A 19,852-nucleotide genomic window follows, 5' to 3' on the forward strand; every position below is an offset into this window, starting at 1 on the left:
CACCAGAAAGTGAGAACAGGCATTCACATGGCACTTTTGCTGCCCGTGTTGCAAAGTATTTATATGCCAAATATGCTAAACATTTGTATGCCCCTTCCATGCTTTGACCACCATTCCAGAGGACATGCTTCATTTTGATGATGCTTGTCAAAAAAAATAATGCGTTAATTAAAATTTTTGACTGTACTAATTGGGGGAGAGAACTGTATATCTCCTGCTCTGTTTTACCCCCATTCTGCATATGTTTCATGTTATTGCAGTCTTGGATGATGACTAAGCACATGTTCATTTTAAGAACACTTTCAATGCAGATTTGACAAAATGCAAAGAAGGAACCAATGTGAGATTTCTAAAGACAGCTACAGCACTCAACACAAGGTTTAAGAATCTGAAGTGCCTTCCAAAATCTGAGAGGGACAAGGTGTGGTGCATGCTTTCAGATGCCTTAAAAGTGCAACGCTCTGATGCAGAAACCACAGTATCCAAACCACCAAAAAAGAATATCAATCTTCTGCTGGTGGCATCTGACTCAGATGATGAAAATGAATATGCGTCAGTCCACACTGCTTTGGACTGTTATCAAGCAGAACCCATCATCAGCATGGAAGCATGTCTTCTGGAATGATGGTTGAAGCATGAAGGGACATATGAATCTTTAGCACATCTGGCATGTAAATATCTTGCAACGCTAACTACAATAGTGCCATGAAAATGCCTGTTCTCGCTTTCAGGTGACACTGTAAACAAGAAGCAGGCTGCATTATCTCCTGCAAATTGTGACCAGTCTTGTTTATCTGAGTGATTGGCTGACCAAGAAATAGGACTGAGTGAACTTGTAGGCTCTAAAATTGTACATTTTATTTTTAATGCAGTTTTTTTAAACATAATTCTACATCTATAAGTTCAACTTTCATGACAGAGATTACACTACAGTACTTGTATGAGGTGAACTGAAAAATACTTTGTTTTACTGTGCAAATAGTTGATAAAAATAAATATAAAGTGAGCACTGTACATTTTGTATTGTGTTGTAACTGAAATTAACATATTTGAAAATGTAGTAAACATCCAAAAATATTTAAAATAAATGGTATTCTATTGTTTAATCACACAATTAATTTGTTTAACCACTTAGCAGCTCTAATACACACCTTCAGTTAAGCTGTGCAAGTTTGTGTGTTCAAAAATCTTAAATTTCTTGGGGCAGGGAGGGTCTTGACATATCTTGTTCAGTTGAAAGCAAAATAATAGCAATAAACTCAGTTCTGTATAGGTGATGCAGCAGAGTTCATAGAAAAAAATGAATGTAATAGAACGATCAAGAAATACGAGTAACTTCATGATGATATAATCTCATAATTATTGTCCTATGCTAGCCTTAACCCTAACAAGCCTGGTCAAATCATACTGTATACAAGAGATCATCTATTTTAGGGGGGCTTGCACCTATCACCACAGTATGAGTTTCTCCAGATTAGCACAGCCCAAATCTCTATTGACCCTTTGCAGAGTCTACAACTCCACTCCTCTCCAGATTTACAGGGCAGTTTAGACTAGAGGGGCGGGGAGGGAGAAGGCTGTTGGCTTGATTGGTATTTTAATCTTATGCAGTTTGCCATACCAATAAATATTTTATTTGGTTTTACTACACGACGAGCGGACAAGGTTTCCTATGAAGTATCAAGCGGGAAGCATTTGTTTGTCCGTAGCCCTGGCCCGTGACCTGAAGGCAGGCTAGTACCCTGGCTGGTGTGGAAGGGGCAGCGATCAGACACCTGTGTCGGTCGGTATGACGAGTTTTGTGCCTGCCGGGGGAGGGGAGTGGGCGGCACTGGGAGAACTCGAGGCGCAGCCAGCTCAGTGCCCAGGCCGCGCGGGGCTCTGCCTGGAGGCCTGGGCCAGGGGTCTCTGGTTTGCCCCCCCCCGGCGCTACCCCCAGCTGAGGCTGCGCTCGGAGCTCGCCCCTGGGCTCAGACCCGAGCAGGCCCCGCGGCCGCCCCCGAGTCACGCCGGGCCCCGCCCCCCCGCGAGCCCCGGGCCCGGTCGCAGCAGGTGCCCCCGCCCCGCCATGGGGAGCGAGGCCCGGCCGGGGACACACCCACCTCCTGCCCCGCCAGCGGGAGGCCCAGCCCGGCGCGCGGGGACACTCACCCTGTGCCGCCCCAACGCCGCTTCGGGGCCCGCCCGCCCGGCCGCGCAGAGAGCTGGGCCCCGGCGCAACGTGACAAACCGCGACCCCCTTCGAACAGGCGGCGGCGGCGGCGGCGGCTCGACTCGGCTGGCGGGGCGCATGCGCCCAGCGACCGAGCAGGCTCCGCGCCGCCCGCTGAAGCCGCTGCCAGGCCCCTGCCCGCGCGCGGGGCCGGCGGGAGTGGGAGGAGTCTGTGCAGGGGGCGGGGTCACCGAGCTGGGGGCGGAGCCTAGGGGCAATACGGGCGGCCAGGCGCCACCTCTGAGAGTGGGGTCAGGGCGCTGCTGGGCCGGGATTTGAGGGGGAAGCGGGACCCCAGAGCGGGGGGCGGGGCGTTGCAGCGGCTGCAAAAACAGGGCGGGGGGGGGTTGCTCCATCTCAGCCCCCGCTTCCCAGGCCGGTCCCAGCGCCCAGACCACTCTCCTCCCCCGCGAGTCGGGCAACATCTCACATGCACCAGGCTCGCTAATGGTCAGACGCGAGTTTAGAGGCTCCCGGTCCCGGGTCTGCAGCGCCTCCGAGCGGTCCCCCGTCGTGCCCGAGCGGCTCCTCTCAGCGCCCGCCCCGGCTCCGAGCAGCCCCCGGCCCCGGGTGTATGGCAACATTCGCTTCTAATTCTACAGTTTTGTTCTTTTTTCTTTTTCAATACCCCCGTTTATTCGTTGGGATCATGTGGTTTAAGGCTGGCTGGTTTCCTGGTTTGGTGTCAAAACTTGTTCAGGTTCCTTTGATCCACCAATGGGGATTGCCCTTGTCAAGGGTTTTTGATTGATTGTTTGTTCCCTCCCCACCCCCCAACACCGCAGTGCTATTGCACATGTCACCACGGGTGTGTAGAACGTGGTTCCCAAATATTCACCCCAGGCCAGATTTGTAAAGGGTGAAAGCACCTAGATGCTTTTGAAAATCCAAGTAATTGCCTAAATGTTTAAATTTGTTTAAAATTCTGGTCTAAAGCTGCAGGGCTGCTACTTGGCTTTGGTTCATACTTTCTAGAGCCTGTGCCTTGGTTGATGCCACCAGGTCTGATGGTGCAGGCGGCAGTGCCGTTCTCTTTTCTGTGCCGGACTCTATTCCAAAGCCCCCTCCTCACCCAGAGTAGAGCACCCAGAGGGACACTACTCGAAGAAGAGGCTACTTACCCTGTTCAATAACTGTAGCTCTTCAAGGTGTATCCCCCTCTGGGTGCTCCATTCTGGGTGCACACGGACCATATGCCCTTAATTGGAGATTTTCATTAGCAGTGTCTGTTCAACACACACCCCCCACTGGCATACTTGTATACTGTGTCACTTATCACTATATACATGGCTGTCCCTAGGGGGTGTGGGGAGACCAGGGTGGAAGTGATGTCACTTCCTGGACTGACCAAGCCAGGGATGGATAGGGAAGGTAGTACCTCCCCCAACTGTCAGGTGTGGCCCCAACCCCACCCCAAGACGCTACTTCAGCCAGGCCACTGGATTCCAGGGGGCTGGGGCCATGCCACTCACCTTCCCAGGGCTGGGGAGACTGTAGCGGCACCTCCATGTGCTCTCCTGGTACTGCAGAGCACATGTTCTCTCTTACATAGAAGGGGCAGGGCTGGGGATAGCCTCCCTTAGTCAGCAGTTCACCCACCACCCATGTGGCACAAGCCTGCCCCAAAGTGGTTGCCCCAATTCGCTGTCCCCTAGGACTGTATCAGAAGAAACTCCAAAGATGAGGGGAAGGAGGGTGGGTAGTGTAGCATCCACAAGGACACAGATCTCAAAGAAATACCAATACTGCACAGAGCGAGTAACCTCTGCTTCTCAATGTGTCCACAAAACAAATGTCTCTCCCATTGACCTAACTTCTTCCTCTCAGGGAAGTGGATTACCTACAATCAGGGGCTCTCAACCTTTCCTGACGACTGTACACCTTTCAGAAGTCTGATTTGTCTGGCATACCCCAACATTCACCTCACTTAAAACTATTTGCTTACAACATCAGACATAAAAATACAAAAGTGTCACAGCACACTATTATTGAAAAATTGCTTACTTTCTCTTTTTACCATATAATTATAAATCAATTGGAGTATAAATATTGTACTTGTGTTTCAGTGTACAGCACATAGAGTAGTATAAAGTCATTGTATGAAATTTTAGTTTGTACTGACTTCACTAGTGCTTTTTATGTGGCCTGTTGTACAACTAGGGAAATATCCAGGTGAGCTGATGTAGTCCCTGGAAGACCTCTACGTACCCCCAGGGGTATGCGTACTCCTGGTTTAGCACTACTGATCCTACTTCGATGGGTGAACCCCTCCCACTGGCGTAGGTACTGTCTTCACTGAAGTGCTACAGCTGCACTGTTTTAAGCATAGACAAGCCCTATGCCCCTTTGTGGCTCTACCCCTTAGGCATTTTTCTCATGGCTAAAAAGGATTATTTTTGTTGTTTTACTTCAGATACCTAAGGTGCAAGAGCTACTCTGAGGTTAACCTCCCCCCCACCCGCCTGCCCACACACACACACTGAGGATGAGGCACTTCGGTTTTAGCAGTGAGGAGACCTGAGAAAATGTCTCTGCACTAAGAGCAGAAGGCAATATGCTCATATGTTTGTGCCAAAGTAGAGAGGTGTAAATCTTGTTTTGAAAACTTGATCAATAAGTGTAATAGTGACAATGAAGGGGGTGGGAAGTCTGTATAAGGAACAGTGGTAAATTTTCTGCCTAATGAGTTGCAGTTAAAATGTATTCCTAAGTATTTCAAATGCTGTTTACAATGCTTTACACAAGTAGCAATGTTTTGGGTACATTAAACCTTCCCATAGGCCATACAGTTTCTGATCTATAATGGGAAAGGCTTAATAAAAAAAAAACCCAATACCTTCCTGCAGGGTTTTACATACAATAGCCCTGTGGTTTAACTCTGTAAAATGCTTCTCCAAATTACAAAAATATTTTATTTAGTTGTGTCCAAATTTAAAATAGAGATTTCACAATGGTAGCAAATTGTGATGGGAGTGCACCCAACCTAATTACAACATGCTACCCTCAGACCAAGAGAATGGTGAATGTCAAAGGCAGCAAATTGTGACATTGCACCAAAAAAGCATACCCATGGAAGTCAGTAACTGATGTATAAATTTGTGATTGTAGCTGTTTGTACCATTATACTAGCCCCAGAGCAGCAAGCTTCTCCCTGTGGGTGGGCCATGCTGGGCCCAGTGCCTGGGAAGTGAAGGGGCAGGAATGACCAACCAGTCAACCCTCCTCTCCTCTGTCCGCCCTCCAGGAAGAGGGGATACCCCCTACTGGCTGGGCAATAATGTCCCCAACCGCCACACTGCTGGGCAACAATCCTCCCCCAATCTGGCAAGGCATTAGCTCACCCCCTCCAATTCCCCTGATGGGGCAACAATTCTCCCAGAGCCAGCCATATTAATCCACACATTTTTACCAGGAAAGGTGAACTAGTGGAAAGTCCTGAACTCCAAAGGGCTCAACCTGATTATATATATTTAAAATTTACTATGCTTTTAAACCACATAGAACAGTCACTATCACTGCACAAAAAGGAGTATTTTCATAATCAAGAAAAGGAAGGTCAGCCTGTTAGAGTAAGAAAACATCTCACTTTTTCTGTTATTCATTTCTCCAGTTGGCAGGTTCATATATTTACCATGACAAAACAAGAGCTTTATAAAGCACACAGGGATATTCAGACCAATAGTGTGGCTGACAACATTCTGATACTTGTGTAAGCAGAGTCAGGATGAGATCTACCCTGACATCTGGTGGAAAGAATTTCAGAGAGTGTATTTGCATAAGCACGCCCACCCCATCCCAGGCTGCTGAGCTGTGGGACTGCTTTGTGACAGAAATGACTCAACCTCAGTTGGGTGGTACTTGCTAGATAAGGGACATGGGTTCCAAAACCCATTGAATTGAGAGAGGCTGGGGACAGGTATCTGTGCCTGGTGGTGCAGTCTCCTTATGGAGCCAGAAGCACCAGTTCCACCCCCTCCTCTCTCCACTGTGGAATGTCAGAGTTGATTTTTTTATTCCCTCAAGAATCGAGATACAGGTTACTGAGCTGAACTCACTTTGGGCTAATGGTGCACTAGCACTGGGGCTCCCCTACTAAGAGCTGAGATCACTAAGAGTTGATATCACTAAAGAGCTGAAATTACTGAGCTGAGAGCACTGAGTACTGTGCTAACTAGTGGGGGAGCCTGAAGCAATACTGTGGAACAGAGCAGCTGGCGGAGTGGAGCAGTTTGTGGGGACGGCTGGAGCAGATCACAGGACAGTTGGTGGAGCTGAGCAGCTGTAGGATGGGTGGAGCGGCCCGCAGAGCCGAGCAGTTTGCGAGGATAGCTGGAGCGGATCACGGGACAGCTGGTGGAGCAGAGCTGCTGGCGGAGCGGAGCAGTTTGTGAAGATGGCTGGAGGAGCAGAGTGGAGTGGCTGGTAGAGTGGAGCAGTTCATGGAAAAGGCAGAAGCAGAACCCACGGAGAGGCAGGGCGGTTGGCCCCGGACCATGTAAGGTGCCCCTTTCTACCCAGGCTGGGGGGAGGGACCTCTACAGATAAACTCTTGAACTCTGGGGTGGCATTGACCAGAGACTTTTGGGTTGTTGGACCTTGGGGTGATTGGACTTAAAACCTTAAGGGGAAAAAGGACATTGCCAAACGTACTTGGAGGTGGGTTTTTGTTTATGGTTTGTGTTATAACCCTGTTTGTGGTGTTTCTCCAATGGGATGCCGCATTGATTCCTTCATTAAAAAGATTTTGCTACACTCAGACTCCGTGCTTGCGAGAGGGGAAGTATTGCCTCCTAGAGGCACCCAGGGGGGTGTGGTATGTAAGTGTCCCAGCTCACTGGTTGGGGGCTCGAGCCGGTTATGCATTGTGTTACTGAAACGGAACCCCTGGATACTGAACCTGGCCCTTGTTGCTGCCAACTCAGAGGGGCAGAAGGGTTACACTTGGGAATAGGGAGATAGAGTGTCCCACTTTAAATTGCAAACTGCTTCAGAATGACTACAGAAAACCCATTTTGTACATGAGCTTTTATATTACATAACCTGAAATAATGTAGCAATATTAACTTCTTTACTTCTGAATCCTCCTCTAGCAATACGGGTTTCAGTCTGCAAACAGTTATTATATATGTGGTTAATATTAAGCATGTGCATAAGTATTTCCAGAATTGGGACCATAGTTTTTAAAGGAAAACTAAATATTTACTTAGTAAAATTATATTTAAATTTCAAAACAGCTTTTATCAATAATCTCACTGGTCATTATCTCCATACCTGTGAACTGTGACTGGTTTCTCTAAGGGCCTTATTGGACAAGGCTCATTTGATGATTACACATTATATTTAGGACAATTTATTATTTTTGAGTGATTTGTCTTTCCAATTAAAAGTAGTTAGTGTAGTTTTCATATTCCACTTGAATGAAAAATTTGTTTCGTGGACACATTAACTGTGTCTATGTGGCTAAATACTTATAGATTACAAATGCAAGTAAACTGGAATTCAAAAATAAAAGATCACACAAGTAAACATACGGCGACTTAACCGTCCATATAAATCGCTTTTACACACAAAAGTTGTGCCAAAGGCCATGCCAAGCTAATTGTAGAACAGTGGACAAAGTATTTCAGTGGAAGCTGCTCAACCCCTTTCAGGACTAGGTAGAGGCAAGCTGAGCACCACAGGCTTACTCTGCACCAGTGAAAGTTAACTGGTTTGACAACACAGATCAAAACACCTGGTTTTGAGTACTGCTGTTCCACTGAGGTGGTCCTGGTTAACCAAGTTCCAAACCTATTGTAACAAGACTGCTAGTTTTGTTATCATATACAATTCATTTTTACCAGGGGAGGCTCCAGGCACCAGCGCAGCAAGAGCATGCCTGGGGTGGCAAGCTGCAAGGCGGGGCCTGCCGGTCACTGTGAGGGTGGCAGGCAGGCAGCTTTCAGCAGCATGCCTGCAGGAGGTCCACTGGTCCCATGGCTTCAGCAGTAATTCGGAAGCGGGGACGCCGATGGCGCAGCACCAGCGGACCTCCCACAGGGAAGCCGCTGAATCCATGTGACCAGCGGACCTCCCGCAGGCGCACCACCAAAGGCTGCCTGCCTGCCGTGCTTGGGGCGGCAAAAAACATAGAGCTGCCCCTGATTTTTACTAGTCTTGACCCAGCCCTAGTGCAAGAGATGTTTTAGAGGAAAAAGAATGCTGCCTTCAAACCTGCTGCAGGAGATCCTCTGGAGACAGAGTCTGCAAGGGAGGAGAAAGTCTAAGGGTACATCTTCACTACCAGCCATATCAGTAGCAATCGATTTCTTGGGGATCGATATATCGCATCTCATCTAGATGCGATATATCGATCCCCGAATGTGCTCCTGTCAACTCTGGAACTCCACCAACGCGAACGACGGTAGCGGAGTTGACGGGGAACTGTGGACGTCAATCCCACGCCGTGAGGACGGTAGGTAACTCGATCTAAGATACTTTGACTTCAGCCACGCTATTCATGTAGCTGAAGTTGCGTATCTTAGATCAATCCCTTCCCCTAGTGTAGACCAACCCTAAGACAGCTGTCAAAGGAACAATAAAAAAGTGGATGAGGCAAACTTCAAGAGAAATGTTTAGTGGGTGCTTTACCTTTTTTTTAGTCTGGTTTTAAATACGCTTTTATAGTAACAATTTTGGACTCTGCTTTCAGTAATAGCCTGAACTTCAATCATCATTTCTCCCTCATACATGCCCCTCTTCAGAGATCCAGGTATTTTTCTCCCTTTTATACAAAAGTACTTTAACCACATAAACCACAAGTTTTGTTTCCCTTTACTAAAGGAGAGTGCTGTATACATACTGTCCGGAAACATTTATAGATAGTCTATAGTAATATAGAGTATTTATATAGTGCTGTGTAAACAAACTAGCTAAGCATCACAAACACCTACATGATGTAGATCAGCTATTTTCCCCCAATTAACAGAAATTTAGGCCTGAAGCTCAGATCAGACCTCAGGGTAACTTGTTACATCTACATTGAATTCAGGTGAGTTACACCTCACCCAGACCAGGGATGACTTTGGCCCAGAAAAAGGTTAAGTAACTAGCTTAATAATCAGTTTGCATACCTGTGATCCTCTCCTGATTATGTGCTCCAAGCAGTCGCCAACATTTCCTCAGTTAACTGAGGTAATTAGGATCCTCCTTATTAAAATCACATTGTGTAGCTTTGATATTTGAGTTAAACTCTTGTCAAATCAGTAACTTATAAATATGGAAAAAGAAATGGGATTTAACAATTAAACCTGAACAAGATGACTGACTGCATTACTCAGCTCACTTAGCATCAGCAAATAATTCTTTAAATAGAGTCTTATTCTGAATCTAACAACTCATCTAATTCTCCTGGTTGGTCAAATAAAATAGGATTCAAGCCTCCTTTTTATGACATAATGGTGCCTGGATATTTATAAGGTCATCATGACTTCCCTGTAGCACTACATAAAACAAATCCATTGCCTCTAGCGGTACTGACTGTGGAGACGGGTGTATAATTTGTAAGATGTAGCTTAATAACTTTAGTTGTAAACTAGTGGAGGTACTTAGTGTATGAATAGGTATGGAGTACAAACTTGATCACTCAAAGAGAATTAAAAAAAAATTTTTTGAACAAGCAATCAATTTTGAAGAAGTAATAAATAGGACGCTAGTGAGGTTATTTAATGATGGAGTGATGTGTTTGCATTTGTGAGCAGCAAGAACTAGAATTTGGATATTCTACAGTGAAAGAAGTTGTAATGAAGTGGTGGCATGAGAAAATGAAAGTATGACTTTGGACTTCAAAAGACATTGATAGGTAGATGGTTAGAAGGGATTACTGATATTTATGTATATATTATGATTTTTAATATTAATGACTCAATATTAAGTTTGCACAGTCTATGAACCACCTTAGTGACATTGTTACCCCTATCCTCCCCCATTTCTTCAAATTATTTGTTAAACCCATTTGTTGTATCTTGTTTTACATTGAATTATAAAAATCCTCAATGCAGGATCTTGTGTGTTTGCATAGCAACTAGCAAAACAGAGACCTGATTTTGATTGGAGGCACTGAGTGTTACCATAATACAAATAATTAAGTAGAGGTGATGCAATAGTATATCTGAGATGGCAATAGGTAGACTTACTGATCTAGGACACTGGGAAAGAGAAGAAGTTCAGTGTTCAGGATATCACCAGGATTACGGTTAGTAAAGAAAAATTGGAGGTTTGGGTCAAGGAAGATGAAACAGGCAAAGAAGCTATTACTTATTTCCTAAATTGTGTGGGAATTTTTAGTGCTTTGACACACCCTAGAAGTCCTCTATTTATTAACAGAGTGAGAAAAGCATGGACCACAGCAGAGCAAACTTCTCCATATGGCCATAGCAATTCTGATCTGGATACGCCATCTCTAGAGGTGAGAGGATTATACAGTCTCTGTGCACATTCAGTTTTTGGTTTGACAGCTGTGGTCCAAATTGCCTTCAACTAAAAATTGGACTTAGAGCAACCTAATTTCACAAGACATCCGTGAGGATTTTTAGTCGTGAGCATGGACTGTTTCGGGAATGGTAATGTAGAGGTGAAAACTCTGGTCTTGATTTTGAATTCACACCAGTGTAAATTAGGAGTGACCTTAGAGAAGTCACTAGAGTTAAACCCTGTAACACTGGATGTCATTTCTAATCCCCTGGTCAATCCACTTCTCCAGGGAATTGAGGATGGTCAGTTATGTTCATAATTCTCCATATTTATAAAAGATGCTAATAATTTTTTGGGGGGATGTTGCCACATTAGGTAAAAAAAAAAGAGCTTTTAGACCACAATAGAATAGTTTTGCCTTTATTTTAAGAGAAAAAGTTATTGTGATGACATAAGGGACACCTGAATTTTTGAAAATTCAGTATTGTATTATGCCTGCATTGCCCTAACATTGCCAGCCACTGGCCTGCACACTCTCTTTCCACGGGATAACAAGTACTGCTCATATGTAGTATTTGGTAAATATGTGGCTGTCATTCTCAGAAAAATACAGGAAATAACAGTATGAGAATAATTTTCCAGTTTATGATCTCATCTCACACCCATGAAAATTCTTCTATAATTAGATTATTTCTGGATATTTGGGGATCCAATCCTGTGAAGTGCTGAGCACTCTCAACTCCCATTAACTTCAGTGACTCTTCTTAACCTGCGCACATATGGCTGAAATATATAGCTCATGTGATTGGTTGCCAAAATACATAAATAAAACATTCTCAGTTCAAGGACTATGTAAATCATGTCACTCATTACTGCAGTTTTCTACTTTTCTAATTTCCTCTCAGGCTGAGCTAGCATCTCTCTAACTCACAGTCAGGCTGGATTTCAGATGGGCTGCATGTCTAATTGTGAACCATGAGACCCTGGCTTCTAGGTCATTTTGATCCTGCATGTTGCAGGGTTCAGATACTCATCCAAACCATTGGCTGGGAAGCAAGTTTACACTATTTACTTGGTTTTCAATGATCAAATATACTTTAAGAACTTCTCACCATATTTCAGTACTTCCGTCTGTGCAAAATGAGGAAACAGAGTGGAAAACAAGTGTCATAAAACTCTTCTGAAGGACAAGACTTTGTTAGCTTGCATTTAAAAAAAAAAAAAAAAAAAAAAAAAAGCTTAAAATCCTTTCCCTCTTTAATCCCTGCTTTCAAATTTAAATTGTCTTTCCCATAAAGCAGAGTGAGCAGTAGTACTCTCTAATTTTCAGACACGAGAGCTTATACAGATGATAAAGGACTGTGTACTAATGAAAATCAACTGCATCGCATTGTTGACTCAACTAAATTTGTGATCCACTATAACCCTCAGATCCTTTTCAGCAGTACTAACACCTAGCTAGTTATTCCCCTTTTGTAGTTGTGCATTTGTCCTTCCCAAGTGAAGTACTCTGCATTTGTCTTTACTGAATTCAGACCAGTTCTCCAATTCATCAAGGTCATTTTGAATTCTAAACCTGTCCTCCAAAGTGTTTGTAATCCCTCCCAGTTTGGTGTCGTCTGCAAATTGTGTAAGCACACTCTCCACTTTGTAATTCAGGTCATTAATGAAAGTTAAATAGTACCACACCCAGGACTGACCCCTGGGGACTCCACTAGCTATGCCCTCCCAATTTGATAGTGAACCACTGACAACTACTCTGAGTACCATCTTTCAACTAGTTGTGCACCCACCTTATAGTAATTTTGCTCTAGTCCAGTAGTGTAAATACTTTTCTATAGTTTCACCTTAGCAATGTAGTGTATGATTTAATCTAACACAATGAAACAGGCTTATTTCAGTGGTTCTCCAACAACTCCATTCTGTGGATCACTTCATAACAAAGATCACTTTCATCCACTTCTCTACCCCACTTCTCTACAGCGTGGTTCTCAAATGGTTTAATTCTGTAGATCTCTAGAAAGAACTTGGAGGACCACCTGTGGTGCACAGACTGTAGTTCCAGGACCATTGTCCTATACAAAGAAAGTCCATTGCATAGTTCTGAACCCCAGCAGCAAATATGAATACCAGTACAAAGAGTAAGAAAATGAATTAAGGCCCCGCCCCCGACACATTCTATTTTCTACAAGAGCAGTAACCCCAGATATTCAGCCAAATCCCGCTGAGAAAATCTTTGGAAGTCAGTAAGAAAAGGATCTGAAGTTATTTATATGTACACCTATCTGTGTCTCCTCCTATCATCTTAGGATGCAATTGTATTGAGAAATCACATACAGGACCCAGTGTACCATAGAACTCAAATGAGCATGTGTTGAAACACTATGGTGGAAAGAGATATCTTGGATGACAGAGGTAACGTATTAGTACACTCTAAAATATCTCAGACTTATATATTTGATATTTTGCATTAAAATTATTTTGTTTTATTTTACTTTTATTTAAAACAAATGTTTGCAGACTGCTCCTCCCCAAGAGTTCAATGGACTGTTAGTCATTACATTTAACAAGCTGGTCTCTTTCTAAAAAGATCTTTGGCTTTAGTCTAAGGAGCAGTTTAACCTTTATATTTTAGGCTGCTTTGTAATGTGGCTAATTCACAGTTCACGCACCTGAGAGAAGACTAGTAAGAGAACAGAGCAGCCTATAGAAGCAAATCACCACATCAGATTGAAAACAAAAGGCTAAAAGGCAAGTACTTTGAGAAGCTAAGGAACTATCCCTTCATTTAGTATTAAGCCTTGCTGAGAAAACCACCACAAATCAAACTCTCCCCCCCCGCCCCGCAATTTTTAAGTAGTTTTGCCATGATTATTTGGAGGGGGAAAAAAAGCTAGGAAACAAGTCAGACTCAAATGAAAATGTATTTCACTCTTATACATGCTATACATGTCATGCAAGTGAGGTAATCTACAGGTTATACAATGAGACCATAATAAAATATAACATCTCAGGTGACATCTGCCAAACACAATATATCAAGCAAAACAAACATGATTAGTTTGTTTTGGTTCTTTATTATTTAGGAAACAACTGTAGGACTAATTTGGAAGACACGATACCATGCTACAGCTTACTGAACAGTCACTAGAAAGGTATTTTGCTGAAATACACCAACATAAAAAGAACGATTGTTATAAGCATGTTTTCTTTATATACTCACACACAGGTTCATTGGCTACTTCAATCTTTTAACAGTTGCTGGCTTTAAAAGCAGAAGAACATGGCTACAATTGAGACCAAGCTACACTGTAAACTTCTCTACATATAAAAGTTTCTACTTTTTTTGTTAGTCTCCAAACAGAATTGTAGTGACTTTTTTTAAAGATTTGGACAAAAATGTCCTCCAGGCAGCACAGAATATAGGATAAAAGTTACCATAGTTCACCAAAAGAAATAAAACTAACCAAAATACATTGTATGGCACATAATGTCTAAATTTTACATTCTTGATATGAATTTTCCCATATAGATGTTTGTTGAGTACTAAGGAGGCTAATATTGTTATACAGGTGAAAATACTATGTGAGAGAGAGACAGTGTCTCATAGACTTAGTATTTCCATTGCAATATCTGTATATTGTTTTACCGCTGATTATATTTTTTGTTGAGTCTGTAGGAAGACACAAAATAGTTGTCTACATGAATGAAAGCCTGCTGGTATTAATAATTGATCTCAGATAGTTAACTCAACATTTATCTGAACCCCATGACATACTTGCTTAGAACTACTGCAGTTACAGAATACATATTAAAGAACTGTAATGGGTATTATGCCTACATTGTCTACAAGTGTTATATCAAGGGAGTTTTAAAGATTTCAGTGAGACTCAACCCAAAGCTTTATTAGTACTGTATTAACAAACTGCTTTGTCACTAGTGACTTTAAAAAAAAAAAGACAAAATTGTCACGTGTGATGCATTGTAGCAGGGGGATAAATCTAACCCTCCACAGTCTGTAAGGAGGCTCCTTTGATTCCAGCAGTTGAATAATTATTTGTTTTCATGCTTCCTCAGTTCTAGTTTTGCAATTATACACCTGCAAAAAAGAGTTGCCGAGAACTCTTCAGTATTGTTCCCCACTTAAAAAAATAGGCACAGAGCTAAAGTACAGTACATTATTTAATTTCAACGCACTGTGGGCAAACCTCATAGTATTTACAAGAATATGACATCGAGTACTTGTATGATAAAACCGAAGGAAGAATGATTTTAAAATAAAATGCACAGGGTAAAAATCCCAGTGACGTATTCAGATGAAATTTAAATTAAAAAAAAAAAGCAGTAAGACCTTTATTAGCAGCTGAAGCCAAAATTCTAAAGCACAATGAATCTTCCCTGGAACCAATCAAGGCTATAGATTCCTGGCATCTACCAAGAACAGCCAGTTATTCAACATACCACTTGGGAAGACAAAGTTATATTCAGCTCTGATTATGTGAAATCCAGTGTTCAAAGACTGCAGAAGCTCTTTCAGATGACAAGCTCATATTTTACTGCCAGCACCATGACAGGACGTATATCCTCCATAAATACTTCCTCTGTCAATTAAAAACACACCCAAACAGTTTATGTAAGTAAAATAGCTCCAATTTTTATAACTGAGAACTGATTCTCTTGCAATAAAGTACAATGCCACATGTAACGTTAAGACTATCAGTATATCATAGTGTATGTCACATAGCTTGCAAACTTTCCAGGAAAAGGACTGTTACTTAACTGTCTGTACAATGCTGCGTACAGCTACAGTACTCAACCATAATAAATGGCAGTCACTACCACATTCCACATTGCTGCATACTTAACTGGTCCTGCTTTTAACTGTTCTCTCTTTGTGATTAAATTGAAATGAGATATAATTAAGAACTATCATAACTAATAGGGAAGGTTGCATAGTTCTTTAACTAAAAGAGAATACACATCTATATTTTTCATTATATCCTGAGTTTATCATTGAAATGTTTAAGTTAAACAGGTAGCTTCAATTGCATTAATGTAACTGATTTGGGTACCAGTGCAGATCAACAAAAAGTCTTAAACATTTTATTAAGTGTTAGGATATAGATATTCAGACCTGTCTGCAAAGGCCTATACTTTAAAAATTTAGGTGTATTCTTATCACTTAGCTAGTTATAGAGGTATAAAAGAGATAATCAAAATCACTGTCTGTGTAATGGCCTTCTTTTACTGTGACTGTCTGAGGCCTGGTTCTTCAGCCAAGCAGCAAAGGCAGCCATAAGCTGGGAAGTGTATGGTCATATCCTCACATTCCATACGAGTCACGTTGAAATAAGGTGCTATTGGGCTGTTAGGAATACAATCCTATCCTGATATTCCTATCACCTCCAGAGAAAGAGAAGAGCCTAGATGGAAAAGGAAACTTAGTTTGATAGCATCCTGTCTGGCAAGAACTCACTTATCAATAGACACAGCTGGAGAACCCTTATGTCTGTATAGATGTAGTTGTGAAATCCTCACTTCTGTATTGTTTTGTATGTTTATTTGCATGGTCTCTGTCTGGCTCTGTGATTGTTTCTGTCTGCTGTATGATTAATTTTGTTGGGTGTAAGACAATTAAGGTGGTGGGGTATAATAGGTTAAATAACATGTTACAGTATGTTAGGATTGGTTAGTTAAATTTCAGTAAGATGATTGGTTAAGGTATAGCTAAGCAAAACTCAGGTTTTACTATATAGTCTATTTTAATAGATTTCAGGAAGACTAGGATTATTTCATTTGAAAGGGGAAGAGTAAGTAGTATGACAGGAGTATAAAAAAGACTAAAAATGTAGAGAAGGCTGAACATTTACTTCTATTTACCCTTTCCCATAATACAAGAATAAGAGGAAATTAGAAGAGAATTTAGAACTGATAATAAAAGCTTTTTATGTTACATTTAATTAATCTGTGAAAGTGTTGGCTGTAGGGTATTCAGACAAAAAGTTTAGCACACATCAGAAAAGGATTAGAATATTGTTTTAAAAGAAGCATAAGAATAGCATCTGTTACCCTAGTATACTAGCTAGGGTAAAGTTACAAGGACCATCACTTCTCATACCTTAGAGTTACAATTAAGATCTGGAGCATTCTGCTTTGTTATACATCAGAGCACTCTGAAAGTTTATACTTTGCTCTGAGGGACACTGTTTAACACAGACTGCACACTAAGACAGGATTCAGGACTAAGTGGACCATTCCTCTTTTCCACGATGCCAATTCTTACATTCCTATTTAGTCTACTCACGGAAGATTATGCCAAATTTAAATGTCCAGGAGCCTAACTCTCAACATATGCTGCTCGCACTACTGGATTAATCTAAAAATTGTGCTATCTACACTCCCAATAACTTGTCATATCTTAGATATTTCTCACAATATTGTACCTTCATCTGTACAACAGTCTTGTGGTTGTCAACAGATGGAGTTAAGTGTATTCTCCTGCCCAGGACTGTTAAATCCATCAATCAAGTTTTTGTTACAATCATCCAGACTAATGTTTTCACTGGATATCTTGGAGTAAGTGGCCTGTCCTGTGAAATCCAAGAGATCTTCAAGAGCCTTGGAATTACTTGTTCCATTTTGGTCCATAGAAACACCGGGAATGAGTTCATTCATGGGTGAAAATTCTGGGATAGATATAAGTTCTTCTTTCGAAACTGGACTGTATGAAAGACAGAAAGGAAAATGCAGAATAAAAGTCTTGTAAGCTCTTAGTGTTCATGAAAAGGTTGACAACAGCCCTGAAAGCTGTTCTATTTATCCTCAGAACAGATACAACATGCCTCAGCACTATGTGCTCAACTCATACACAAAGGAGCCAATTTGTAGAGGAGATAAAGTAATTCTGTCTTCATACTCCTTAAACGTTGGCGTTGGTTGTGGCTGCATGGCATCGACGCAGTCCAGTAGGAACTGGACTAAGATTACAAACTCATTTCAGAGAGGCTGGATTCCAACTGGTGACCCAGAGGTTAAAAAGCCTGAATATTCCACTCCCTGCACCATCAGGTACCTTATATTTACCATTTTTAATTGCATCTTACTAATTCTGCAAAGGTTTACACACATACTTAACTCCATGAACAGCAAGTAGTCACACTGGCTTCAATGCATAAATTTCAGTTAAGCTTGTGGATAAATCTTTGCAGAACCATGGTCTCAAATCGTTAATTTTGCACAGTACAGATTTCAAAGATATATTCGACCATGTGAAAATTGTGAAACCATGTGAAATTTAAAAAGCTAACTTTTACAGAACAAACTAAATGCAGCACAACAAGGGAATTTAAATTCTACGGTTGCTGGGAACTATAGTTCTGAATTCCTTTATTGTAGTAAAATCTCATATTTAATATGGCATTAATGTAGATTTTTTAATCAATGGGTCAAATTTGGCCCTATTGCAACTCTAATTACTTCTATAGTTATGCAATGCATCCATTTGATGATGATGTTAAGTTCATTTAATTTTCAGCTTTTTCATGTTACGTTATGTCTGAAGATTATACCAAGATTTTAACAAGAACCATCTTTTATTAAAATTGCTTTTTAAATCTACCCATGCCCTTTTGACTATTTGTTAAAAGAAACTGGAGGAAGTAAGCAAAGATTGTAGACATCTGTATACCAATGTTTGGCACAGATATATAATATATTTATAACCTTAAATATAGTGTTCATTCCCCCATTAACGTTATAACTAAAAATTAAATGAATCTAACATTGGAATAAATGGATCCATTGTACAGTTACTGAAGTAATTAGAGTTGCATCAGGGCTTAATTTGACCCATTGATTAAAAAAAATCTACATTAATGCAATATTACATATGAGATTTTACTAAAATCAAGGAATTTAGGACTATGGTTCTGAGCAATCTTAAAATTTCAATTTCCTTGTTGCACACACTGTACAATAAGAGTCTTTCACCCAAAATCCCATAATGCTTGTTTACTTGCTTACTTCATACTGTTTACTTGTTGCCAAATATTTGTTATATTGACATGAATTAAAAGACTTAAGATTAAAATAATTGTAAATGTGAATGTTGAAACTCTAACCTGCAGCATTATTTGTAGAACACAATGACATGCGCTACTGCTTTATAGTTCTGGTACAAAACAAAATCTGATATTTGAATACCCATTTTCACGGCAATACAGCATGTGAACTCTATGGACAATCCAAAATGTTTGGGCACGTTTGTGTGCACTTAGCAAATGAGAACTATGGAAGAGCTTAATTATTTTGCAGGATATGAGAGTGAGATAAGAGATTATAATTATCCTTCGATCTGAAAGTGCATTTACTTCTTGAGAGCACACTACTAGTCAGAACATACAAAGCATAGTTACGCAGGAGTCCATATTTGGGGTTGGGCTGTGCGGAGAGATAGATTAACAAATAAAATGAGAAAACTGTATATGTCTTGGTGGGTTGGTTTTGGTATTCTGAACAGTTACTTAAAAGTTATGTGTTTCATGTGACATGTACCTCACTTCCATAGACTGAACCTCATCTGTTGAATCATCCATGCTGTTAGATTTCCCATCAATGGCATCCAGCTGAATAAGCCCCGTTACTGACTTAAGTCCATTAGAAAATATATCTCGAGAAAGTGTTTCGTTAGCAACATATCCCAAGCCTTTACTCTCCTGGCAGGCTGTCAGTCCATTGATTTCTATAAAAGAACCTCATTAGGAAGCAATAGCAGTGTTTATATTTAAAAAATCATAAAATTATTTGAGTCACAGAAATTAGAGATGAAAGTGACCCATCATATTATCTTGTCAATCACCCTGCTATTGTAGGACAGTTTGAAAAAGAAACAAGATAATATATTATCTTTTACAACATGCACAGAGAAGCCCTAGAGAAGGGGAAAAAATACAGAATAGTCACACTTCACTATATACCCATTTTTCATTCATCATTTTTATATATGTGCTGTTAGCAAACCAAATTAAATGCAAAAGGGACTGTATTTTAAAACAATGTTTAAAAAGCATGTCAAGCTTGGCTGTAGGGGAGAATATTTCTAGAGAATCTACAAAACAGGAACTAGATTACAATGAACAAACAGAAATCTGTAGGCTAGAATAACTTTATATAAATGCTATCTGGGACATG

At 41.2% G+C, this 19,852-nt stretch overlaps 2 protein-coding genes across 16 annotated transcripts in view; both read right to left on the reverse strand.

Annotated features, from left to right (window-relative positions):
* Positions 1 to 3,353, reverse strand: part of BCLAF3 (BCLAF1 and THRAP3 family member 3) — a 99,697-nt gene extending 96,344 nt beyond the window's left edge. For 8 of the 9 annotated variants that reach the window (XM_030574482.1, XM_030574401.1, XM_030574446.1 and 5 more), the window contains exon 1: positions 2,152 to 2,252. The gene's annotated coding sequence lies outside the window, so the exon portion shown is untranslated. Of the gene's footprint in view, positions 1 to 2,151; positions 2,253 to 3,333 lie in introns of those variants that run through there. The other variant, XM_030574428.1, reaches the window with a different exon arrangement.
* Positions 3,354 to 13,568: 10,215 nt separating this feature from the next.
* The window catches only part of MAP7D2 (MAP7 domain containing 2), a 140,905-nt gene continuing 134,621 nt past the window's right edge, over positions 13,569 to 19,852 (reverse strand). For all 7 annotated transcript variants that reach the window (XM_030574591.1, XM_030574583.1, XM_030574557.1 and 4 more), the window contains 3 exons: positions 19,217 to 19,403; positions 17,107 to 17,384; positions 13,569 to 15,264 (listed from right to left, as the gene is read on the reverse strand). In XM_030574591.1, coding sequence (XP_030430451.1) covers positions 17,135 to 17,384; positions 19,217 to 19,403 — 437 coding nt within the window. In that variant the 3' untranslated portion in view covers positions 13,569 to 15,264; positions 17,107 to 17,134. The remainder of the gene's footprint in view (positions 15,265 to 17,106; positions 17,385 to 19,216; positions 19,404 to 19,852) is intronic.

The sequence above is a fragment of the Gopherus evgoodei genome, chromosome 1 (assembly GCF_007399415.2).
Source record: "Gopherus evgoodei ecotype Sinaloan lineage chromosome 1, rGopEvg1_v1.p, whole genome shotgun sequence".
In the NCBI taxonomy this organism is placed as follows: domain Eukaryota; kingdom Metazoa; phylum Chordata; order Testudines; family Testudinidae; genus Gopherus; species Gopherus evgoodei.